This window comes from Diplotaxodon limnothrissa, linkage group LG16 (genome assembly GCF_057381915.1).
Source record: "Diplotaxodon limnothrissa isolate DT_005_m linkage group LG16, D_limnothrissa_male_GT1.1, whole genome shotgun sequence".
Lineage (NCBI taxonomy): Eukaryota > Metazoa > Chordata > Actinopteri > Cichliformes > Cichlidae > Diplotaxodon > Diplotaxodon limnothrissa.
In genome coordinates, this window is record NC_140611.1 from 13,632,949 (window position 1) to 13,659,171 (window position 26,223).

At 42.3% G+C, this 26,223-nt stretch overlaps 1 protein-coding gene across 1 annotated transcript; it reads right to left on the bottom strand.

Moving 5' to 3' along the window:
• Positions 1–447: 447 nt before the first annotated feature.
• Positions 448–21,512, bottom strand: rif1 (replication timing regulatory factor 1). Its single transcript, XM_085374198.1, has 37 exons — positions 21,355–21,512; positions 20,837–20,885; positions 19,824–19,958; positions 19,659–19,737; positions 19,472–19,568; positions 19,186–19,316; positions 18,931–19,025; positions 17,624–17,813; positions 17,433–17,525; positions 17,118–17,256; positions 16,878–17,029; positions 15,953–16,070; positions 15,696–15,875; positions 15,193–15,303; positions 14,641–14,703; positions 13,891–13,991; positions 12,609–12,695; positions 12,450–12,523; positions 10,927–11,107; positions 8,541–8,648; positions 8,293–8,442; positions 7,940–8,039; positions 7,567–7,856; positions 7,270–7,472; positions 7,025–7,118; positions 6,812–6,943; positions 6,447–6,589; positions 6,270–6,359; positions 6,132–6,186; positions 3,260–5,891; positions 2,979–3,145; positions 2,761–2,889; positions 2,597–2,683; positions 1,896–2,011; positions 1,635–1,785; positions 1,421–1,544; positions 448–1,304 (listed from the first exon to the last, which is right to left on the bottom strand). The coding sequence occupies exons 3-37, from the start codon at positions 19,937–19,939 to the stop codon at positions 1,015–1,017; spliced, it is 7,068 nt and encodes a 2,355-aa protein (XP_085230324.1). The 5' UTR covers positions 19,940–19,958; positions 20,837–20,885; positions 21,355–21,512; the 3' UTR covers positions 448–1,014.
• Positions 21,513–26,223: the final 4,711 nt, after the last annotated feature.

A 26,223-nucleotide genomic window follows, 5' to 3' on the forward strand; every position in this document is an offset into this window, starting at 1 on the left:
GTAGTAACAGATCAGTTTGATCCAAATGGAGAAGCTAAAATGATGCCTGTGCCAAGACTGGAGCTGGAAACTTATGGATTTACGAGTGTTCCTTTCCTCTCCTCCTTTGAATCCATAACTGCAATAATGTATAACAGTAGCATATCAACGGCTATGATCCCATAATAGAAGGAAGTGTGAAATCAGATGTAAGCAAAACAAGCAGTACTAGTATTTAAAAGTATATTTCAATGCTATGACTTTTGTTTAAAGTCAGCAATCTGCGCAGAAAACTTTACTGTGACCAGCAAACAGTGTGGAGACATGTCAAGAAAACTGAGAAATGCACCGAATATCTTTGTACTTTTTCAGAAGGAGATGTAGACCTGTTTAAGGATTTAATGAGCATATTCAAATTATTTTATTTAAGCATTAAAAAAAATAAAAATCACAAAGAATGAAGTGCTGAATGTCTACGTAAAAAAACAAAAAACAAATCAAAACAAAACAGGATATTTAAGTGAGATGACAAAAGGCAAAGAAACTCTGAAACTACAAAACATCACAACACAGGAATTTATCAGCCTGTAGAATATGCACATGGGAGGAAAGCATATGAACAAGGCATGAAGGCTTCAGCTGCACATGGGGAACATTGAATTACTTTATAAATGTCTCAGTCCTTTAAAACAATGTGCAGAGAAAGTTTAAATGTAAAATGCAGAGACTGCAGCTATTAAAAATCATCACTGTGCAACTGTGCTTCCCTTTCAGTGTTTCTTAAATGTATAAACCCAACCTCAAGCATAGCATGAGAGATGATGTGAAATGTGTTGCTTGCATTTATTAAAAAATCCTTCAAGCAAGAGGGAAACCCCCCCCCCCCGAAAGGGATACTAAGTTAAAACCCTAAAATCTTCTTTGTACAATGGGCTCATTAAACCATCCTCAAATATTTGTATCTTTTGTTGCAGTCCTTGAAACCCTTCGGTGTGTGCTTCATAACAGATACAGCCGTCTGACGCTTCAGTCCTTTCAGTGTTTGCCGTCTGTCTGGCAAAGGCGAGTCTGCAGCTCAACCACGACACGTCTCATCATGCCTCCCAACTGATCGTGCATCTCAACAAGCTGCTGTGGTGAGCAGACGCTCAGTTCCTGTGGTGTCATTCTGCAGGACAGTGTCTCTATTTCTGATGACAGACTGTCTCGGGGTAGCTGGCATTCAATTGTCTCATCTCCATCTGGCACCTCTGGTGTCAGATTCCCAGAGGCGTCCTGCTCAGGTCTCTCATCTGCACAGACAGGCTCGTCCACCAGCTCTGTTGCTACAAACACAAAGGGGAATTCTGTTTACATAATTCTAAAGAGATCAAGAGATTATTTGCATGGCATCACTCAGGACATTAACTTGTCACTGATGTAATACACAATTTTTACATACCCAGTGTGTCGCCTGACGGTTTATCCTCTTCTGTGTTTTGAGGGACACTTGTCTCTTCCAGTTCAGAAGTCATCATCTCTGTTTCATCAAAGCTCTTCAATTCATCCCCGCCCCGTCCTTTACGCTGGAAAATGACAGTGAGACATCAGGCACATGTGGAAAAGCTGCAGTAATGTTAGTGTTTGTGCTGGGTGGTGTTAGCCTACTGAGGTACCTGTTGTTCATAAATTTTGAGTGCTTTTTTCACATTAGAGATCTTCGGGGAGCGAATTGGCAGAGTCTTGATTTCACTGGGAGTCAGTGCACTCAGGTCACCGATCGTTTTAATGTTTCGGGCACGAACAAGCTGCCCAAAACCTCGAGACCTATGAGGAAGATTGAAGGTAAAATGAGTCTTGGTTACTTTGGTCAGAGATTAACAGAGAATAAATATTTGACCAAAATTTTCCTTTGGTGAACCCCGTGCTGTCCTCACCACATGTTAGAGGAAATCTGAGGCAGCACAGCTTCCACAGGTGTAGAGCAGCCAACCAGGGCAGGGTAGATGCAGTCTCTGGAGACAGGTCGAGGTTCCTGGCCCATTTCAGAAATCTGACAAAAAAGGTTCTATGTATCATTAGGATGAAGTCTGATACCTATGTGAAGCTGTAATAATCAACATGTTAATGCTACTGGGACTGAAATTCTGGACCTATGCCAGCGTTTTTTGGGTCATTCCTTCTCTTTCTGGTAAGAAAACAACAACAAAAATGATTCTAAAAACATGAGTGAAGCCTCATGCAGGATTCCAGATTAGGGCTGCCAATCGTAATTGCGACTAGTCGACTAATCGTAGTCGACTAGTCGCAATTACGTTGACGACTAATTTAAAGAGAGATCAGCGTTATCAATAACTATTAAAGACCAGAGTATTAATAATCTCCAATGGCAACAGCACTCCTTTCTGAACTTCTTTAAGAAGAAATCTGATTGGTACATTAAAGTTCTTTCATATTTGTACCTGACCAGCCAGCATGCTACCTGGGCAGCTAACTGGCACCATCTAATCCAAAAGAAAAGCCACATGTATTTTTCAGAAGTCTGAAACTAAGCTTTAGAAGTAAAGAACACACTGGGCTAAAATGTTGTTTGTGTGTGGCAGCTTACTGGTGAGAAATATCACGTTTGTGTGCTTACCAGACATTTCTTGGAGCTCTTGTAACCTGGGCTGTGAAGATTTCTAGGATTCAGTATCACCAAGCCCTTTGTTGGAGTAGTGACATGCTAAAAGAAGCAGAAGACCGTCAGGGTTTGCATGGTTGTAAAATATCGCAATTACAAACACTGATGCTCAAACATACCTTTGGCTGTGGAATATTAGTAACCCTTGACCTTCTAGGTGAGCTGGTTCTGATGGCTGGGCTACGACGATCGATGTCGTCTGCAGTTTCCTGCTGCTGGATTGGATTAGCAAAGGACACACGCCTGGACTACAAGTCGACAACAAAAAAAAAGTTACAAATATTTCAAGCCAATGTTCATTTGAAATACATTTTACCAAAATGTGTTCATCACTCACTTTAACAAGAGGTGAAGGAGTGTCCACTTCCAGTGGTCTCTTCTGGCCCTTCTTAAGAATACTGGTAGAGGGTGAAGCAGAAGGAGACCAGGTACCTTTGGTCTTGCCACTGCTGGGGCTATGTCCAATATCTGGAGCCATTACAGTCTCCAGGTCCTTCTGTTTCACTGGAGAATCAAGAAAATCGCCTTTACTTGTAGGTTCTGATTGCAATGAAGTCTTACAAACATCAGTCAAAGCATCAGTGCTGGCAGTATTCTGTTCATCCTCCACAATCTCACTTTGACCATCTTTTTCATTCTCCTGTGGTGGTGTGGTCTCTTTCTCAGCACTGGCCTCTGAATGCTGAATTGAAGCAGCATGTTGTTGTTCCTCAGAAAGGTCACCAGTAACTTTTAGACTCTCCATTTGCGTGTCCGTGTTCTCCTCAGGAGGTCCTCGGGGACCTGAATTTAAATCCAACATTTGTTTTTCTGTCACCACTTCATCAGCTTTCTCCTCTGGTGACTCCCTGACTTGCACACTGTGCGTTGCCTCATTAGGAGGTGCAAGTGTCTGTTCATTACACACTTCGACAGATTCAATCATTTCCAAGTCCCCTGTGTGATTTTGTGTGGTGGAATCATCACCATTTGTTTCAGAGTCTCTTTGCTCTGTGTCACTAGCTGGCACAGTCCTTTGCTTTGAGTCATCAGCTTGAGGTTCTGGACCTAGAACATCATCTACTTCCATCGGCAACTCTTCTTTACTTTGAGCTTCAATTGTATTTGTATGCTGGATCAACTCAGAACTAGGTGAATCTTGGGTTTTTGATTCCTCCAAATCAGTGACATCTTTTGCTTCGGTGATTTGACTATCCAACTCCTGAGAGGCATCGGTGTCAAACTTTTCCATATCTTTCTCAATAGTGTCCTTCGATTCGACTGCAAGAAGTCTCTGAAGTGATGCTCGGGGCCTCCCTCTTTTCTTTTTGGGAATGACTGAGTGTTCTCTGACCTCAGAGGATTCAGATTCTGAGGACTCCATACTTGCCATTAACGCTGGAGAGGACCTTCGTCTGGAATATCTGCCCCTGCCTTGAGAGGACTCTGAACCAGAAAGATCTAATGACTGAGAACTCTCTGGTGTAGAGCTAGGACTTGATTTTAGTTGCTCCTCTAATAACTTGCTCCTTCTAGTCCTTCCTCCAATTCGAGCGTCTGCCTGGCCGACTACAGAATTTGTTATGTGAGAATTAGACCTCATTTGCCTTCCTGATGAAATTGTATCGTCATTTTTGTCTTCAGATTCTGACACTTCAGATGATACCTTACTTCTTCTTGATCTACGTTTAGATGGGCTATCAGTAGATGAAGGTGTGATCACTTGAGAGTCTTCTCTACTTTCTAGTTCGTTGTCTTCATCCTTGAGTAGTTCTTTGCCTAAAATATTTGTCGTGCTTGAGCCAACTTGGGACTTATTAGTTGGAGAAGTAGTGACAACTTGAGAATCCTTTTTGGCGTCGCCAATAGGCTCAGACTCCTGCGACTGGCCTTTAACTTGAGGTGAAGAAATAACCATTTCAGAGCCCTTCGGTTTCTCGCCATTGTTTTCTGACTTTTGGGACTCACCGCCAGTTTGAGGAGAAAGAATGATTGCTTGGGAGTCTGTATCTGACTCCTTGTCTTTTTCAATGTGGTTTACTTGCTCATCTGTGGCAGTTTGACAAGACTCCTTTGTGTCAGGCAAAACGTTTTTTTCCAATCCATCTTCATCACTGAATGCTTTGCTCTGTTGACTAAGCCCACCCTGTGATTGGCTTTCATGATTCGACTGCTTGTCTGATCTTAAATCAGTTTGGCTGGACTCATTGGTGCTTCTCCTTTTACGTCCAGGTTTATCAAGTAACTCCTGTGAACTGGTGTTCAGTTTGATCTTCTTGCGAGCTCTACCTTGAGAATTGGTTTGGCTCGACTCACCCGAGTCCCTCTGAGCTCTTGAGCGCAATCCTTCTCTACCGGTATCCTCTGCAGCTTGCTTACTTCTTGTGTTTGGTCTGCTCTGCATCAGAGACTTTGGAGAATCACTGATAGGCTCTTCTCCAGAACGTCTCTTTTTGACATGTGAGTATTTGGCTTCCCGTTCCTCAGGGTCCTCTCCAGGGAGCTGAGGTCTGACTCTCTGGCGTCCAGATCGTCTGGGTTCACTGGGAGATGTCTGACTTGGAGATGACTGAGAATCCTCCAGAGCTGATTGAGATTCCTCTTCCTGACTTGAGGGAATTATATCCTGTGAAATAGAAGGTCTTTTTGTGCTCTCCATTTCAGTCTGTGTATCTGGGATGACATTTTCATCCTCCATTGAGTCACTAGACAGTCTCTCAGTCAGCTTTACGGGCTCAGTTTTTGTTCTACAGTCTTTGGGTCTTCGAGGGGACTCGTCGGCATTGTTAACTGAGCACTGAGAGCTAGATTTTCCTGTCTGAATGGATTGGGAATCCTGAGAGTTTGGACAAGTGACAGGAGATGAGTCCCGAGAGGCTGATGTCTTGCTGGTTTTAGAGGGTTCTTGGCTATTGGATATCTTTAAAAGAGGGCCTGTAAATGAGGACGCAGTGCTGGGGCTGGCGGGTTTTCCCTCAACATACTTCTCCAGAGTAATGAAAGACTGACGACGACTGTTGGGTTTCTGGGGAGTCCCTGAAACCAAATCGGATGAGGGAGAGATGTTAGGGCTTGTGCCTTCTTTAGACTCTTTGTCTACATCTTCACCCCTATCGTCACTCTTTGCATGCTCCTCCATCGAAACATCTGCACACTCTGGGATAGTCTCTTGCTGCTTGCCATTTTCTGTCAACTTCTCTGCATCTGTTGGGCTGGCATAGTCTTGCGTCTCTTTCGTTTGAATTTCAGCATCTTCTTTTTCAGTGTCCATCTGAGGAAGGTAAAAGAAACAAAAATATAAAAGTTATCAACTCTCTCTACAGATGTACACCAGAACTAACTGATCAATATATCTATATAGTGTTCATTTGGCAATTGCACAGTTTGGTTTCAATGTTGAGCTGCTTGGTGCCTATAGAAAAGAACAAAACAATGTCTATGTTATCTATGTATGTACTCATTGCTGTTAGCTTATGTAGTCAACTAAAAGTGGAGTTGTGTGTTTTGTTACCTTGTCAGTAGTCTTTTTGTTTACAACATCGACTTGTTCAGTTGGCAATTTGTCCCTGTGGAGGAAAATATAAATAAATTCTCTGTTAATTCTGAATATGTTTTATTGCAGGGATTTATTGTGATTCTGAGAACTTACAAAGAGTCTTCTTGACTCTGCGTGTACTGTGTGAAGGCCGTGGTATCCAGAGAGGCATCAAGGTTGTTGTACATGGCAGGAATGTCAACTCTTTAACAAAAAGCATTTGCTTTACATAAACAATCATGTGAAATCCAAATGAGCAAATGAAAACAGGCTGAAGAGGGCAAACCTGACCTTTTAGTCCTTTTCACCTCTTTCTGATGCTCTGTCAGAACTCTCTCCTTCGCCTCAGGAGGAATGAACACAAAGTCGATGGATGCCTCTTCTTCCAAGACCTCCCTGCGGGGTGGCTTGGGTGAACCAAAGTCCAGTTTTGTCTGAAGGGAAACAGATGAAATCAGTTTTGCAATTAAGGGCGACAATAAGGGATTATTAATTATAACATGTCTAATTGATGTTGTGTTTTTAATATGAGTATCTAAACAAATCAATATGGATAAGCTGGCTGGTTAATTGTGTCTTTTTTTTCCTCCCCCCCAATGTGTTTATTTCATCCAACATGTCCCTCAGGAAATTATCAAGTTTGATTCTAAAATTACAGAAACTGGCTTGTTGGTCTTCATTGAGCTCTTCTCCTTCAGCTCAGCAGTCTTTCCCAGCAGCGAGTCCCTCTTCCCCACAGATGAAACCGGCATCCCGCTGAGCTTTGTCTCCAACTGAGAATTCTCACTCTGAACACAGAGACAGAGAGAAAGTGCTGAATAAAGCTGAAATCACAAAAGTGAAAAACAAAGATAACTAGGGCAACTCACTGAATACTGTCCACTGAGCTCATCGGGATAACTGACGACCTCGAAGCCAGGAAGAATGATCGGGGTCTTCTGTTTCACCTGGCTCAGTACTGGCCTGTGTTTATATTAAACATTAGAGTCTTAAAGCCATAGGAATGCCCCTGCAGGGACTAGGAGCCTCTGTAGGAGTACTTTTTCCACAGTAGTAGTTTTTAAATGCAATAAAAATTGTGAACTCATTAAAAAAAATTAATGAAGACAATCACCTCATCTCATCAGGATACGTGAGGCTGACTGCATTGGCAAAGGTGGAGTTCCAGAACTGGGTGACTGAGGTGCGGAGGTGCTTGTTCTTGTGCGGAAACACCACACAAAGCAGAGGAGAGAGCAAAGCCAGGAGTTCATCATTGTGGGCCAGAGAGGAACGGCTTTGCAAGCAGTTGAAAACCTCACCAAGAAGCTTCTCCAACTGTAGGAAGGGAAGAGAAAAGGACAGACATTAAAACTAAACCCTAAAATGACAAATGCTAAAAACCTACTTGGTCAGCTGATGAGGAGCCCACCTTTCCCAGAAGCTGTGAGGTGAACTTGGATGGCTCACTGGCTGCATTTTTATAAAGGAGAGTGAGGGGATGAATCAGAGAGTTCAGAGCCTCCTGGACAACATTTGCCAGAACGAGGTTTGTGAAGAGAGCAGAAAGGACGGACAGCAGGGCCGAGCCTACTGCCTCAGAGGAAGTCTCAGGGTCCTCCAGATAAACCTCTAAACACTGTACCAGCAGGGACTGGAACATAGACAGGTTGCCCAGGGCTTTATTCCTCTTTCGCATCCAATTCACAGGAGTATGGGGGGCTGGAAGAAATGACAGGTTTAGAAACTAAGTGCATGTGTGTAATTTGTATAAAAGATGAAGTAAAGCTCGTTTCAGTTCTTACACTTAAGCTTCTGCTGAAACTGAGGCGTGTACGGAGAGAAGTCCACACACTCGACCATGACATGGAGGATACTGGCAACAGCATTACACGTCGAAGGAACCTGAAGGATCAGAGTCAGATTAGAGTTCTTCTAAAGGCTGCAAGCAATATTCTTACCTCTGTGGAATTTTTTTAAATCATGACAGATTGATGAATCAGCTTATTTTCCAAATATTCACATCTCTGAAAAGGTTTATTTTTTGTCCATATTTGTTATGGAACATGAAATAAAGTCATGTTTATTAGGTTTGAGCTTGTTATACTCGGCTGGAAAGCTTCTATGTAAAGCTGTTTATACGTCACCATGTACTCACCCTTAGGGCTTCTCTGTCTATTGCAGCATCCATCTTTGCACAGAGCTCCTCGCAGCAGATGTTCTCCTCAGCTGTGACCACCAATGCAGAGCAGCAAGCAAATACTTTGTAGAGCTTGGACCATGAAGAAAGCATCGACTTCTGAGCCAGCTGAAGAAATTAAAGGAATGAGAATGAGGTCATTGAAGCGGACTGAATGGAAAGCATGACTTTGTTATTTCTTTATGGTTGTTCCATTTGCACCAGACCTGTGGCAGTGGTGTGCCGTGTAAGAGATGTGTAATGGGGAGCATCAGGGCAGAGTGCATAGCACTGAAGTTGTGCTCCAGAGCGTCACCTTGGTTCACTTCATTAGTCTGTCAAAATAAAAGAGTCAAAGGAAGTTAAACGCTGGTGCTACATTTGTTAAATAAGACTTTAACAGGACGTTAAGGTACAAAAAAACAAAACAAAAAAACTTTACACTGCGTTCCAAATTTTTATGCAAATGATGTTTTTCTCTGATTTTTTTTTTCCTCTGAATAGTCGATTCAAATGACAGTCAGCATAATTTTAGAGTCATCAACCATTAGAGTACAACTCAAATGTTACTCAACAAAACTGCCAATGAAAAAGTATGTTTTTCAAAAATAATAGACTCAAAATGCACTGTTCCAAATTATTACGCACAGAGTTTCAAAACATTTTATAGATAGTAGAGAATTGAAAATGGTAATTTGTTGAATTTGCAGCATTAGATCAATTTTACTGAAATCAAAAACATCTTAACAGGTCAAAGCTACATATTAACATAGGACCCCTTATTTGATAGCAGTTTTACAATTCTTGCATCCATGGAACTTGTGAGTTTTTGGAAAGTTTCTTCTTGAATGTCTTTGCAGGATGTCAGAATAGCCTCCCAGAGCTGCTGTTTGGATGTGAACTGCCTCCCACCCTCTTATTTTTTGGTTTGAGGATGCTCCAAAGGTTCTCAATAGGATTGAGGTCAGGGAGGAATGGGGACCACACCATGAGTTTCTCTCCTTTTATGCCGATAGCAGCCAATGATGCAGAGGTGTTCGCTGTAGCATAAGATGGTGCATTGTCTTGCATGAAGATGGTTTTGTTGCAGAAGGCACAGTTCTTCTCTTTCTACCATGGAAGAAAGTGGTCAGTCAGAAACTCCACATACTTTGCAGAGGTCATTTTCACACCTTCAGGGACCCAAAAGAGGCCAACGAGCTCTCTCCCCGTGATTCCAGCTCAAAACATGACTCCACCACGTCCTTGCTGACGTTGCAGCCCTGTTGAGACATGGTGGCTGTCCACCATCCACCACTGCATCCATCTGGACCATCCTGGGTTGCATTGCACTCATCAGTGAACAGGACTGTTTGAAAATTAGTCTTCATGTAGTTCTGGGCCCACTGCAGCCGTTTCTGCTTGTGAGCATTGGTTAGGGGTGGCCAAATATAAGGTTTATGCACAACTGCAAGTCTCTGGAGGATCCTACACCTTGATGTTCGCAGGGCTCCAGAGGCACCAGCAGCTTCAAATATGTGTTTGCTGCTTTGTTAGCAGCTGCTCTCTTAGTCTGATGCATTTGTCTGGCAGAAACCTTCATCATTGTGCCTTTATCTGCACGAACCCATTTGTGCTCTGACTCAGCCACAAATTTCTTACATTATGGTGATCATGCTTAAGTTTTCGTGAAATATCTGAGGTTTTCATTATGTGTCCAAGGCATTCAACTATTTCACGCTTTTCAGCAGCAGAGAGATCATTTTTCCTTCCTATATTGCTTGAAAATGGTGGTCTGCTTAATAATGTGGAACATCCTTCTTCAGTAGTTTTTCCTTTAATTGGGCTCACCTGGCAAACTAATGATCACAGGTGTCCAAGATTGAGTTTAGTCATCCAAAGAGCCCTGAGACACAATTTCATCCATGGGTTTAATTGAAAAACAACTTATTTAACCTTTATGACACTTAAACACAATTGGCATAATAATTTGGAACGCGGTGTATATTCTAAACTTATTTGGTCTTAAACTTGCATTTTTCTACATCCATATATTAATAAGTGGGCCACCAAGCAAGGCTTTGTTCTTCATACTCAGGGTTTCCACCATTGCAGTGCAAACCCTAAAGTTGCTTCCAGCTTTGGAGAATTATGTTGCGTTTTTCTGTCTATGTCTTTGGACTGTGGGAGGAAGCTGGAAGAAACCACACAGACACAGGTAGAAAAACTAACACTGTCATGATATTATGAAAGGATACTAAATAACCTTGACCCTATCAAAAGTAATCATTTTTAAACATGCTTTTGGCAGTTGTATCAGTATCATTAGTGTCAGAGTTTATCCTTGGCCCCATCTAGTTTATCCCCTACATTTATCTAAACAGTGCTGGCTCCAGTCCTCAAAAAAAAGTAACACGCGGTGCCTGTGTTCCACTTTATAAAGCAGGCTAATGTGTTGCTTAGAACCCCTCTGCCGATCAAACAAGCCTCTAAACTCTGCACTAAAACTTCAACATTCAGACAGGTAAAACTATTGTCTTCTCAAAGTTGACTTGTTGCAGACAAAGTGAAACAAAGATTTTTTAAATGTTCCTATTAAACAACAGCAGTGATTGTCAATAATCCCGCTCCTACTTGTGTGACGATGTCAGTGAGGGAGCTGACGACCACGCTCCACATTCTCAGCAGCTGCTCCTTGTTCTGCAGAGACGTGGCACTGCGGCTGATGGCACCCAACAGCGATTCTGCAAATGCTAGAGGGGAGGTTGGACCTGACAGTCCACAGTTGACCAGCGTTTGAAGGCAGTGATAAAACCTGCAGACAGATTCAGGAGGCAATGCATTAAGCAAAGAAGATGAGAGTGTGTGCATACATAGATATCTAATATATAAGCAACTGGATATCGGGGTGGGGTCTGTATCCAGTAAGGGTCCCTAGGCAAGATCCAGGCTATCAACACCTACGCCCTGCCCTGTGATCCCCTGCTTGGATAATAACCTGGCCAAAGGAGGAAATCGAACCCACTGACATCAAGACAAGGAAGCTCTTTACCATGCAAGGAGGGTTTCACCCCCAAGTCCAGCACCCTGAGGCTGTATGCTTAGCAGAAGGAAGGAGGCCAGGGACTAGTGAGTGCCAGTACCACGGTCCAGGATGAGACGATGAACAGCCACGAATACATCAGGAAGATGGCCACAACCAGCTGCACGTTCAGTGAATAACTCAGGCAGCATAAACTGAAGAAAGAGGAGGAACCATCATGGAAGGACAAGCGCCTGCACGGTAAGTACCACCGGCAGATAGAGGAAGTGGCTGACAGGCTGAAAAATTATTGTACACTTCATTTGAATTTAGGTGGTTATAATTACTTGTACTGATGCCTCCACAGGAGGACACAGCAGGAAAGGAGCATCCAATGGGACATTGTGGAGGGTGCTTCAGGAGTATGGGGTGTCTGGCCCATTATGGTAATTAGATCCCTGTTCAACCATAGCGAGAGCTTGTGTTGTATTGCCACCAGTAAGTCGGACTTGTTTGTAGTGACTGTTGGGCCTCCCGAGGCTGAGACCAGAAAAGGGTGACGTGCCTACTCTGAGTCAGGGATTAGTAACTACCCCAGGTGGAGCGGTTTTAAGTATACCAGTGAGGTGAGAATGGAGCGTGAGATTGACGGACTGGAGCAGTGATGCGGATGCCGCCCCAGTCAATTTAGAAGTCTAATACGTTCCTACCCTCACCTGTGGTCCCGAGTTCTGAGTGGTGAGCAAAAGAATGGAGGTCTCAGATTCAAGAGGAGGAATTTATTTATTTTTTCCCTTCCATCGAATGTTGGCTGGGACTCAAGACTTAAAGTAGAGCCTCTTCTCCTCAACACTGAAAGGAGCCAGGTGAGCCGTTTCAGCTCTCGTGGTAGATAGAAGGCACTTAATCATAGAAAGTGCTTGTATGTATGGTCCTCAGGAAGAGTAGAAAAGCGCTATGCAAGAACCAGTTCATTTACCATTTGTAGCAGGTCTTGACTAAGTGACCAACTATCTTGTCCCCCCCCCAGTTTATACAGTTTTCAGTAAAATTACTGGAAGTAATGCACAAGATGTTACCAGTATCTTTTATTGTGTTCCTGTGGAATGAGAATCAAACTAAGTAGTAGACCCACCTCTCATCCTCAACGTAGGCTGGAAGCATGCTGCTGTCGTAGAGGAGGAGGATGAGGAAGAGAGCAGGTGTTCCCTGAGGAGTTAAACAACATTTAAGCAACATTCTGTGTAAGCACTTCCATGGAGCTATGCTAATCGTTGAACCATGAAGCACTCACATTTAGCACGTCCATCTTGCCCACTTGATAAGATGCAGAACTGAGAACTCTCTGAGGAATTCCTTTCACTGTGGCTTCAAACAGAACCTAAGGTTAAGAAGAAAAACAAAAACAGTCAGTGCAGTAACAACTTCTGAGCACTGAATCAGACCCAACACCTCAAGAAGCAGCCCAGTGCCTGGTGGGACTGTCTATCGAAGACATGTACCTGTTTGGAACCATGATAACAGGGTTCTTGCTGATTGGAGCTGGCTTGGCCCTGGCTTATCGAAGATTAAAGAAAACGGAATCAGCTGTTCAAAACCCCACAAGGCTGCCCACTGTGATTGAAACGATGGGACAAGTCGTGAGTTCTCAAAATGGGCTCATCGAACGCAGCACGGATAAGATCTTGGAGATGCTTGAGGCTACCGTGAACACTCAGAATAAGACCGCTGAGCGAAAATTGGATAACATCTTGGAGAAGCCAGCTGTGGTCTCAAGGCTGTAGCCGAACAAAAACACCCTGATAACAGACTGTGCATAGACTGTTTCTTCCTATCCTACGCAAGGCCACCTGGGTTGGCTGGAAGATTGTTTACTTAGCCTGGCAGGGCGAAGGACACCGTCTCAGCTGAACTCTGGACACACACACACACACTCATCCCCCCTCCCTTTCCAAACGCCTTCGATGCTTGTCCCCTCCCGGGGCAGATGTCCAGCGCAGACATGCTGCAGGACCGGATGCGCTGTCTACACCGGCTCTCTCTCACCCTTACCCGCCCCTGTTGCTTGTCTTGTGTTTCTATGGTGTATTGATAGTCATGTGCTTTTTGTGCTGGGGCGTTTTTTGTTCTGTTCTCAAACTGTTCTCCCATTAGGAGCTCAATCTGAGTGGAGTTTTTTTTTCTCCTCCTCTCACCTCATGTTATGTATTTTCGTTGTTTTTTCCTATCAGCCTACCTTTCTGACATGACTTCCCAATGTGATGTTTGTGTAAAGTTTGGTCAGAAGATTCCTTTGTAAGTGCGCATGCGCCATTAGCGTGCTGCCTGCTGTAACCTATAATGTACTTCGGGATTAATAAAGTATTCTGATTCATTAAAACAGGTAAAACGCTAACAATATCAGAAACAACTCAAGGAATGATACAATCTGACATAAAAACCTATCCTTTGGTGCTGCTTCTCAAATCATTTCTATAAGTGACAGTCTGTAAAGCTCTGCGTTTCTTATGAACAGAATAATTCTAGTTAAATTTTCAGTAAGTGAGTCAGTCTTAAAGCTTTCTGCATAACCTTACCAGGACTCTGTCTGCAGGCAGAGATTCTGAGGCGATGATACTCTGCAGAGCTTGAAGCATCAGTGTCAGTACTTCGCTTCCCTGTCGCTCCTTCTTATTGCCTAACGACAGAGCACAAGTATTATTCAGCAGCGAGTCCAACATCAATATTGTCGTCTTTTCAGGCTCTGCTTGAGATGAGTCATCATTGGGGACAGATCCCCTCAGAATTGTAGTCTTGTCACAGCAGTCCAGACTGAAGACCTGAACGCTCCAACTTAAACTGATGATGAGATGTGACAGGGTCAGGCAGAAGAGGACAGTGAGGTCTCGCTCGTCCTCCCATGGAACAAAGCTCAGACCCAATCTGAGTGCTCTATGTGGCGCTTTGAGGTCAGACCCACGACTTTAAGAGCCCACCCTGCTGAGCAGCAGCCACAACACAACTAGAAATTTAACCCATGATTAGTTATTTAACTACAACAAAAACAAAGAGCAGTGGAAACTGCTGACATTTCTGTTTCTCTGCAGATAATCACTGCCACAGTTTTGCCAGCAAAGATGAATGATTACTAAAGTCTGTGTGCATAAAGGCTCCCGCAGCTTTCTCCATGCTTTGTTACTTCTTTATCAAAAATCTAACTTACATTTGTTAACGAGACAAATAAATACATGCAAACGAATTAAACATTTTAGATTATCCCACCATAAACATTACACACAAACCAGTTAGCTCCACTGTCAAATCAATCAGGTACCTTCACTACTTACCGGACTCTATGGTCAGGGAAACAAACCGGACAAGACTTGTCCATATGAGGGTCAGAAGAGATTCTGCAGGAGAAAAGAGCTTATAAGCTTATGTTTATATGGACTTAGGAGAGCAGGTTTCAGGTTTAAGTAATCAGTCACCCTATTTTCCAACAAATCCTTCAACAGTCTGTGACAAAGAACTTTTAGACCTCTTATCACAGACCTACATGATTAGCAGTCTGTCGCCCTAACACTACTTCCTTTCTCCAACTCCTCATCTTAAAAAGATTTCCTCATTAACATCAAGATTCCCAGTGACAACATTAAGGGGAAAAAAGCCCTCTGACTCATTTACAAGTGGCGAGGCTCAATTTTTACAGCCAAAATGATGCATCACTTCCGCATCACGCCTGAAAGCAGCAATGGCTTTGTTTGGACCAGTGTGAATAAGCACTGGTGACAAAATGCCATTTTTCTTCTAATGCATTCAAATATATTTAGTTTTGAAAATTCATCTCCAAATCAAAGTCGAGGTGAATGTCAGTCGGTGGATGTTTCTGTGAGGTTTACCTGGAGCATCTTTTCCGATGTTGATGAAGCCATCTCTGGTATTCGAGATGAGCACAGCAGCATGTTTAGTAAAGGAGGAAGCACCAGAGAGGAGCGGGTGGTTCAGGGGCTCTACAAAGAAAAACAATAAAAGGTATAGAGGAGACACACTAAACTCAAGTACTTCTTTAAACACCAAACTGGATGAGATCTTCTTGTCTGTGTTCCTGTGAATGGTTTTTTTAAATTTGCACTTGGAGACAAATTTGCAGAAACATGAGCATTTCTGGGACATTTCCGCATCTACAGTAAAACACTTTCTCTTCCCTGTGGTCCCATTGCCAGAAAAAAAGACCAAAATGGAACTGGACAGAGCAATGGAGAAAATGAAACAGAAAAAGTATTTGAAATTTAAAAGGCATATTCTTTAGAAACAGTGGGTTTATCTCTGCATCTCCTTGTGTGGAGCCTGAAGGAACAACTATAAAGCAGGCTAATGCAGAAAACATGTGACTCTGACCCACCGAGACTCAGGATGAGTTTGTGTTTTGCTGCAGTCGCAACAACCTCTGGACCTCGAAAATAGTGCAGCAGCATCTCTAGTCCGAGCAGCTGAATCGACGGTATCGAGGAGGCGAGCTGGATGCTGGAGTTCAGGCTCATCCGAGATGTGTTGGCTGGGCTGTTGAAGCCTGGAGCACTTGCTGCAGACCGAAACAAACACTACATCAGTGTCTGTGTAAGCTGGATTAGTGCATTACATGTGGAGGAGTAACCGTACCAGTCTTGGGTGTACCAGGAGCAGCAGCGCTATTTTGAGCGATAGTTCTGGAAGGAGTGCCTGGTATAGAAGAGGAAGAGTCGGAGCCGATTGTGCACTGGAGCAGAGGTACAGAAACCTGAAAGACACAGAAACACTTCACTCACACCAGAGTTTCACACTTCATCACACGTTAGGAAAAACTGACAAGCTAGTAAACTCTGTGTAGATGGAAATAAAGTTGTGTCTGCATGAATTAAGAAGTAAGAAGAATGCAGTACTGTTACATAAAATTATTAAAAAGGACCTCCGTGACTGTTCACTGTTGAAGTAAACTCTGTTACCAAGATGTCTAAATATTGACTCATGTAACCCAAAGAGTTGATTACACTATTATACAGCTATGATGCATATGAAGTATTAAAGTAGGACTAGTATCTACTGCTGAAAGAGGGCTAAGTTCCCAACTGTGGTACTACTGAAGGTTAGCTCATCTTAGACTGGTCAAAGTTAAACTGATAAAAGAATGTGGAATAAGGTGCATTTAAATAAATAAATAAGCACAGTGCAGGATGTCTGACTGTTTACTGTAATTGTCCCACACTTAAACACTTTAAAATCACTTATAACAGATCTCTAGTTATTACCGCAGTGTCAATTAGCTTAAGTCTGCAGTACCTTTTAAACATGACTAATTACTGAGAAAAACTACCCTATAGCTTCACCAGTGACTGCAATCACACACTAAAAGTCGCACAAAGTCAGAGAATTAGGGATAATGTATGACCAAGTTTACTGTGAACAGAGCAAATCAGTGTGACAAGTGTGTGGCGCTGCAGCCAGTCCACTCTGCCACAGAAGCAGAACTGCAAGGAAGAAAATTAATTCTATAAAATAATCTTTGTTTTGTTTTTTGTTTTTAGAAAAAACAAACCGGGAATCTAACCTGATCAAAGTTGGGTGACAGGTTGGGCCCCAGTTGGATCACCAGGTACCACCACACCTCCACCTTGGTGAGCAGCAGGGCTTCTGTTCTGACATTGATGGATGTGAGCGGCTGCATCAAGAGCTTCATACGTTTGGCACTGCACAAGATGTCTTCGGGAGCACCAAGGGTATAGGTTTAAGATTTCAGTTTGACCACTGAACTTCCTATTAAAGACAGGATGAGTGTAATGGGGCTCACCTGGATTCAGAGCAAAGTTATCAATGAGGCTCTTCCAGGCAAGAAAGGCGATCTTCTTAATGGTAGGAGACGAGCTGCGGAAACCAAGCTCCTCCAGGTGCAGGAGAGAGTTGATGAAGGGACCTCCTCTGTGCAGCAGCTGTGCAGGAGACACAGTTAACCTGGCTGATCAGGCCATTCTTATCATTCAAAAAGAACAAGGAATTCCAAAGTTTTAAGCAAACCCAACAGGCCTTTCTCAGAATTTCTGGACGCAATGACTACTAAGTTACACTCATTTATTTAAATATCGGAGACCAAATATACAGACTTTACCTTCCCAAGCAGTTTCACAAACAAAGGCCACAGCTTCAGGACATTGGTTTCGTTCTTGGACATGAAAAGTTTCTGCAGTTCTGGTATCAGTTTCTATGAAGACACAAAGACAGTTGAGCAGAGATTATTACAATTCCCTTTTCACAAGCAACACCAAGCATCAAACTCCATAGAGACGTTAGACTACTCACTGTGGACATCATTGTTTCAATAACAGCAGACACCTCATTCTGCTTTTCCAGTAGAAGGGGCATGCCCATCTCCATGGCTGCGGCGGCCCGCAGACGCACCTTTGATGCAGAGTGGACCACCAGAGGGATTACCAGCTTTGCCCACTGTACTGCTCCTTCGCCCATCTGGGTGGGCACCTGCTCCAGCATCCTATAAACACCAAGGAAAGAGAGCCCCATCTCATTTTCCAATATAAATATTTTAGCTATCCATGTGCAGTACTTATGACACAAAAGAGGCCACACTTTCAAACAAGACAAGCTGACCAATAAAATCTGGAATGACACAATCTAGAATTTTAGATCTGAAATGAAAGCTGCACCAATGAGAGTACCACCACTGCTGTAACATCGGACTTGGGGGAACATTCATTATCCAAAATGTGTAATTTCTCTCCCTGCTGGAGTTGGCTGAAGGTTTGTGAAGCACTTCAGCGAGAGCCGATCAGCTGCAGTCAGAGCTCTGGTCCACAGAGTCCCACTGTGAAGCTTCTTTGTGTGGCCAATGCCATATTAGCGTTTTGAAACTGGATGTGAAGAGTGAGGGGTAGCTCTGACTAAGTAAGTGAGGAACACTGCTCATATGGCAGTAACAACCTTAGCTATACTCCTCTTTTTCTGGCCTTCTGGCCATAATGAAGACCACAAGTTCCAAAATTGCCTTCATGTTGTAATCAATAATCAGAATGAGCTTTATTGACTAAGTATGTGTATTCATATAAGGAATTCAAACTAGCAACTGAATCCATAAAGTGTTCATAATGACTGTTTTGTCACACTTCTACACAGCTGGACTTTTTGCCCTCTGCTGGCCATTAGAAAGAATGTTTCTTGGTCTATGCCAAAGGCCCCTGACATGCACAGCAGGGGAACAAAATGCACAAGTTACCTGCCCAACATCTGTTCACAAACAGACGCTCAGTATTCTAACTCATATTACACTAAGCAATAGCACTAAAAGCAGATGTGTTTTCTTCCACCAGAGGCTAACATGAAAGAGGTGTGACAACTAAAGAAAGGACATTGGCAACTTCTATTTATCCAGACTAAAAAGCAATGCTGGGAGTTTCAAATAAAATATGTAATGCATTTCTCATCATCATGTAAAATTACTTATTGTAGAAAGCTGCAGGGAGTGTTAATATTCCATTTTGTGTGACATTTCCCTCGACCCAAAGTGAGAATGTCCCACAGAGCATGATTAAAGGAAAACAGGGCAGAATAAAATACTCTGGTTATCCAGAAGTCTGGCTTCAAATAAATCTTACCTGATTATGACATTCAAGGCTTCATGCTCCATTACCACAGAGTGGATGTCTTCCCTTTTCCACACGCTCTCCAGTGTTCCCAGTATGGACGGCACCTGAGTGTAGAAGAAGCAACACGGATCAATACAGCAGCTTTGGAAACGCCTCTGCTCCTGAAATCACTGCTACGTTTTCAGCAGTGTTGACCTGACAACATTTTCAGTACACCATGATGCTTTCTGAAATTGTAGCACATAAGGTTCAGGTGCTGCTCACTTTTTTAGAGACTTCTTCTGCAGGAAAGCTCTGTTTGGAAATCACCCACAATGCCCTGGTGCAAGTGTTCTTATCAGTCGCCTTCGACACCAGCAAGCAAAGTGCTGACAGTATTTCCGCTGCAAAGACTTCTGCAAAAAACAAACAAAAATAACAGTTCCATCTGGCCAAGTCAGATCTGCAGTGATGATGTCAAGGTTCAAAGCATTTACGGTCATATGTACAAGAAGGAAAAACATTTCTCGGTGCAAGACACAAATGCTGTCTGATGTACACATGAAGTTACCTGACACTCCAGAGACAACATGAGAATGGTATACGCAAAACCCCAAGGCTTGTAAGGCAGCTTGGCTCAGCTCAGCATTTGGACTAGTTATGTGAGCCTGGAAGTGGCATAAGAAAATAAGGCTTAAAATTTAAATATAAGCATGGAAAATGTAAGTTTCCGACAATTTTGCGCACAGAAGACTCACCAAGATGGCTTTACCCAAACGAGAAAAGTGCTTTTCAACTGCAGGGAGGAACTGGCGCCCCTCCTCTCCACTGAGCCGACTGTACAGCAACAATAGAATATTCTGTCACTTGTGGTCTAGTCCTAACTTACGTCAAAGTCTGACATACTGGGGCTCGTAACTTACTTGGCGATGGTGAGGTAGGCATCTGTCTGCTCTGACTGTCCAGCAGTGCTGTCCTCCAGAGACTCGAGGAGAGGGAGGAAGCTGGAGTTGCTCAGAGGCCCTGCCGTCGCCATCATTATTACTCACCTTCTCGCCCTTAAAGAGGAGGAGCAGAAAAGGAGGAGAAACATGAGGAAAATGGATAAAAATAAACTTTTATAGAACTGCCCTGTAATAGACTGTCCAGAGTTTATGCACCCTAGATCAGAATCTTCTTGAAAAGTGCAGCCTAGTGGCAGCTCAAGTCAGAATTCAACGGAAAAAGAAGAAATCAGACTCACAGTTGTAATAAAATCCCAAAAGTGCAGTTAATTTAAACCAAACGTCTGTTGTTCTGTTTGACTCTGGAGTTTATCAAATTCACTGTCTTTAAACCACAGCAACATCCAGTCCACTGTGTCTCTCTTCAACCACGTTTCTCATTTACCACCTGAGGGTACGTACACACTGCGTTTGCCCTCCAGCTATATGGAGATTAGTTTTTAGCTTTTGTTTTTTAATTTTTAAAACTACACACAAATACATAAAATAAACATTTCTGTTCAGAACGCACATTTAATTCCTGTTTCTTTACTAACACATCTGTAAACACATCTCTCATTCATTCAGATATTGGGTTTGGATGTGTTAATAAATATTATACAAAGTTAAATTTGTAACTGGCACAGTTGTGACACAGCACTGGCAGACGCCATATCTGGAGATATTTGTCAATACCATATATTTGCATCACTGATATTCTGACATATTTTTTTATCCCAATTATCTAATTTTCCATCGTTAGTACTAGTGATGATTTCCACTTGAATTTAGTTTGTGTGTGTCTATATGTGTGCTGGGGGGTTGAAGGGGGGGCAATTTCCTTGTCTGACTATTTCACACTGCATAAGCTAGCTGTTTATAACAGCGGGCTTCTACCCCAGAACTGTCACATTGCAAAATAATCACACAAGTAAAAAGATGCATTTACGTACCTCAGTGAGAAGTAGGTGAAGCTGCGATCACCCGCCACTGTAGATACAGCTGTAACACAGTGAAGAATGGGCTTCAAATACAGGCTTGCGACACATGTTCGTTTTAGCTGGCGATGTAAACGCCTCCCAAATCAGTCTGTCAGTGTCTCGCTACTAATGCCATTGCTGGGTTCTACACAAATAGAGCAACTATTTTGAAATGACACATCAAAACCTCTGGACGCATTTTCTGAATCGTGACTGAACAATTAGCAGCCTGCTAACTAGCTTTAACAAATTAGCAGCACTAGCAGGCTAAACGTCGAGTCTCCGGCTAGCAAAGTTGCCTTCGCGCCGGCGCACACACAGGCAGACGACGCTGCGGCTAAAACGTCCCTGCTCATCTGCCCTTATTTAGCCTCACTAACAAGAACACAAACCTGCATGGCTAACCAAACGACTGTTTACACTTGCTTGTTTGTTTGTTTGTTTCAGCCAACACACACAGCACGTCCCCGCTGCTGACACTCACTGCTCACCTAGGTCGGAGTTATGAGAAGGGACACATACACAGCACCGACGGCAGCAAATAAGCTTCACTTCAGCGGCCACCACGCTTCACTGTCTGGATTGTTTTCTGTGAAGTGCAGCTTTTAATGGCTCCTATTTCAGCCTCCTTTTCTGTGTCTTGTGCCGTTACCCCGCGAAATTTGCTGGCGCCAAACCACCACGCCGACGTACAAAATTACCTTTGACCCCGCTACGTCACACTCGGCCTGCCCCTTTGAACTTATAAGGAGAGCCCCAGAGCTGACAGCGTCAGCTTAAAAGGCTCTGAGAGACAACAGAGCGTACAGTTATTATTGTGAATAGCTGTTTACAGTTGTGACTCGTTTTAAAAGTGGTAGAGAGTGTTCCCAGGGGGAAGAGTGCTGAATGAAGCTGACTTCAACACATATGTAGATGGAAGGAACAGAGGTGATGGGGAGGTGTTGGTATGGTGTTAAGGAGAGATGTGCAGATACTAGTAGATTTTGCATAAAGAATGGACATGGATTTTTTTGAACACATTGCAAGAGGGAGGAGCAGGGAGATGTATAAGACCTGTGTCGACTACTGTGTGCACAAGATGCAATCTGAAAGACATGGGAGGCTGAAAGTTGATATGAGGATGGCATTGGATGGTAGTCTCTAGAATGCCTGTGGAAATCAAGAAGAGAAAACCAGTAAAGGGAAAACAAAGCAATAAATGGTGGAAGTTAAAAAAAGGAAGACTGATGCATAGGGTTCAGGAGCTCTGGGTGGTAGTGACTGTTACAAGATGACTGGGACGTACATCTGACGTGCTTTGATGCTTTGATCCCAACTCTTTCTTGAGTTTGGATCAAGAAAGATCTTTCTTGAAGAGAAAGATCTTTCTTGATCTTTCTCTTCAAGCTATGATTAAATGTTCATTCTTTGCAGATTTAGAGTATGTCTGACATAATAGGTTAGACTGAAATGACTTTTTAATTCTCAGTGTTTGCTAAGTATTATATGTCATTTGTAATATTTGCAAGTGGGCCTCTAGTGGGCCCTTCGGCTGGCTATCATGAGTCCTGCTCACAATCTGCTGCTACAGGTTATAATAATGCTTTTGGTACACCTGGTATATTCCAGACATAGAACCGAGGACAAATATTGTCATTGAACATAAAACTAGTTTAAAACCATTTATGTTACCGTGTGCTGGGGAGCAGTGTCCTGATGACATGTAGGTCAATGAAAAACATTACAATCAAGACTGCGGGTATTATGCAGTCGCTCCATCTCTGCCTCAAGCTAATGTAATCAAGTATGTTCTCTTTGGAATTTAACTTGTCCAAGAGGAATTTTTCTTTTAACAGACGCAATGGTCCACGTATAGTGTGGCCACAAACAGTCAGTGGGACTGAACCCTAAAGGTTTCTGATTTGTCTCTCTGACAGCGAATAACAGCAGAGGCAGCCCCTCGTCACACTCCCGGTTTGCAGTACACATCATTGTGAGAACGTACTGGTTTCCTGATTTTGTTTTTAGAAGTAGTCCGAGACATTCAACAAAAACATGCTGAAATGGCTCTTCAATAACTGGGATGGGTAAGTAAGTGTAAGTAAGTCACCCTTCTTAAATCTATTCAACTTTACTTAAGTTGGATTTAAAGTGAAGTCTTCCAACTTAAGCTCCATTATGACACCCTCACAGACAAGAAAAAACTGCCAACCAGAAAAGTAGTGGGGAACAAAGGTCAATACAAGCAACTTACCCAACACAATATAAGCAACTTACTCAACATACGACGAAAAGAACAAACAACAAAAAAGAATGGACAAGCCCCCAATTCATGAAACAAATTTACAGAAGCCACAGAACCACTGAATTCTGATGTGGTGTCCCAAAGATTTACACCACCTACCTGGTGTAAAAACAAATGTCTTCGTCTGAGCTTGCAGAATGCTGTATGAAAAAATGGGATTGCAGCTGTAGCACCTCTATCTGGTGTTTGTAAGGCTTTGTTTCTAATTAGCCATCTCCTTTGCCATCGCTGCTGTTTTTGGTGGCACCCAGTAATCGTGATCAGGCCCTGCTTTTTCCATCTCTGCCTCAGAGTCGACATTCAGTTCCATTGAAGTGATCGCTGCTCCCAAACATTCACTGAGGGTATTTTGTAGTCATCCCATGAAAACAGTGAGTGATAGAGCTCCCTTTTTCAGTTTCCTCAGTCATCCAGCAGTCACAACAAAGACTCCTCACTGAAGTGCCTGCTACGTACGCAGATATTTTTTGTGGTACTAAAGTTGTCCTTGTGGATGTTGATTAGCCACTGTGTTCTAACAACAGTATCAACAGGAAATTAATGAACGCTAATCTCCAAATTATATAGAGAGGAATTTGCCACGCCTCCTTCTATTCATGTCAAGTTACCACGTTTAAGGGTTTTCATGTTTATTTCCTCTTCATCAAGTTTTTCATGTTTAGGATGCTTCATGTTTTCTTTTAAGTTTTCCCAGTTTAGGTTTTGTTTAGCTTTGCATTGTTTCACCCTTTTATTTTGTGCTGTTCTATCAGCCTCAATAAACTGCGCGTTTTTTGTCAATATCAAGTTTAGTTTTGCGTGACTGCAATTTGGTCCTCTTCCACTCCTCACACAGTCAGCTTCGCAGCCAGACTGTGACAACAACTTTTTTTTTTAACTTGCTGAAATGCCAGTTGCCTTCCTCTAACCCTAAATCTGCTCATCCTTACATGTTTCTATAAGCAGTGCAGTAATGCTTAAACTGGAAATAGCCAACAGGAACTACTCAGGCACGCACTCGCATTCCAGAGTGTGATGCCATATTGTCCACAGAATGCACGAGGAGTTCATTATATCCAGAAAAGCCAGAACCTTCAAAGAAGGAGAATAATAAAAAATGACCATAATAATAAATCAAATAATAAGTCTGACAAATAATTGTAGTGCACCTCAATGCAATTGCATTGGCACAATGAATTTAAAAAAAATAGAAGCGTTACACACACAGCTTGAAAGCAAGACAGCTGCTGCAGATAAATAAGTGGTGTGAGAGGAAAAGCTCTGTACAGCAGTTTGATATTTTAAGCTCTGTGGGAATGTGTGAGTCCGTTATCAGTCCTTTACATTACTGTTATTATTTTGCCTTAGTTAACTGTTGTCACTGAAAGCATATTTCTCTTGGCTCTTACTGGAAACTGGAGCATGGCTCCATTTCACGGGCATCTCCATCTCAGTGACTGTATAAAAGTGTCCATCTCCTGTAATCAATGACTTCAGCTTGTCAAGCCGAGAGGATAACAGCTCGCAGCTTTTTCCTTGTTTGAGCATGTGCATTGTAAATCAGTGTCTAACAGGAAAACGTTGGGAGATTAGCAGGCTAGGAAAGCTAAAGCTGGCTCTGTTTTCACTGTTCTGAGATCAGTTACAAACCACATTTTGTGTGGAACAAAACTAGCATTAGCAAATAGACAGTTTTTTCCTTCCTGACCAATTTGGAGTGCAGTGTGAAACTCTTAATAAGTCCTTTAGCACATTATCAAGGAAAAACGTGATAGTTTTAGCCTTTTAGTTTTGATAATTTATGTGCATTTTGCCAATAATACACCCATATGGAAAAGAAATAGTAAAAACTTATGAAAGACTGACATAAGATGAGGCCTACTTCATATAGTGAATCATATAAGACTTATATGATTTACTCATGAAAGTGGCCACTTTCTCATTACATTTTTATATATTGTTTTAGTAAGTATCCAAAAACATACAAGTTTCATTGATATGATTTTTCAAGGGATCTTGTATCTGTTTTTACTCTTGTATGCTTTTCATACAAGTTTCACACAAGACAGATACAAACTTTGTAAGATTTATATATATCTTTTCCATATGTGCAGTTTTAAGTGTAGCGTTTTATTGCTTATTCTTTTATGTTCTTTTTTTTTTAAGGAATGGTTCTAAAAAATACATTGACAGCTAATAATAAAAATGTTTTGCTAATATGGTAGATATTTATTTAACTATCCATGCATCCATCTTCTTCTGCTTATCCGGGGTGGGTTGCTGTATTTAAGTATACAGACAAAAAAAACAAAAAAACAAAACAGACAGCACAAAACATTATACTTTAAGGTAGTTCTTATATAGAGCTTTTTTATTCTTCCTGAGCACTCAAAGCACTTTATCTGTGCTTATTGGGTCTCGCCCAAGCATGCAGTCTGGAGTAGCCAAGGTTTTAAACCAGCAACCTTCTGCTCTACCACCTGAGTTACAGTCACCCTATGTAACAGCCAGTGTTGTTTTTGTTTTTTGAATAAAATTTTATGCCTGAAACTAAACTTGGAATGAACACAGAACCCATTAGTGGTTAGAAAAGATGAAGAATGCTGCAAATGTAATATTTTAGCATTGTCGATTGAGTGGGTTACTGTTCCCATGTCCTGCTGGGCCCCCAATTTGGGCTCGTCAGTCGGGACAGTGGGGGCTGTTGACATGGGTCCTGGGTCTGCTTTCCTCACCTTGCGGTCTCAATCATCTCTTCACTGCAACAGCTAAATTCTGTTTGGTTGTGTACCTGTCTCAGTTTTGTCTTTTAGGTGCTGTTTGTTTATTGTGTGTTTGGCACAGATCTGTTTGGTCTATCAACGACTTTTGTCTTTCTCTCTCTCTCTTTTTGTCCCTTTACTTTTTCAATTCCTCCTTCTTGTCTTTATGTTATTATCTTCTCCTGTCTTTCACCAGCTCTGACAAAAAAAAAGAATGTATCCTTATTTTTCTCAAATAATTATTCCTTTAATCAGCTACAGAGAATTTTTAATCAAGTACATAAGGTAACATCATAAATACAGCAACAGGATTATATCAGTGTATTAAACCA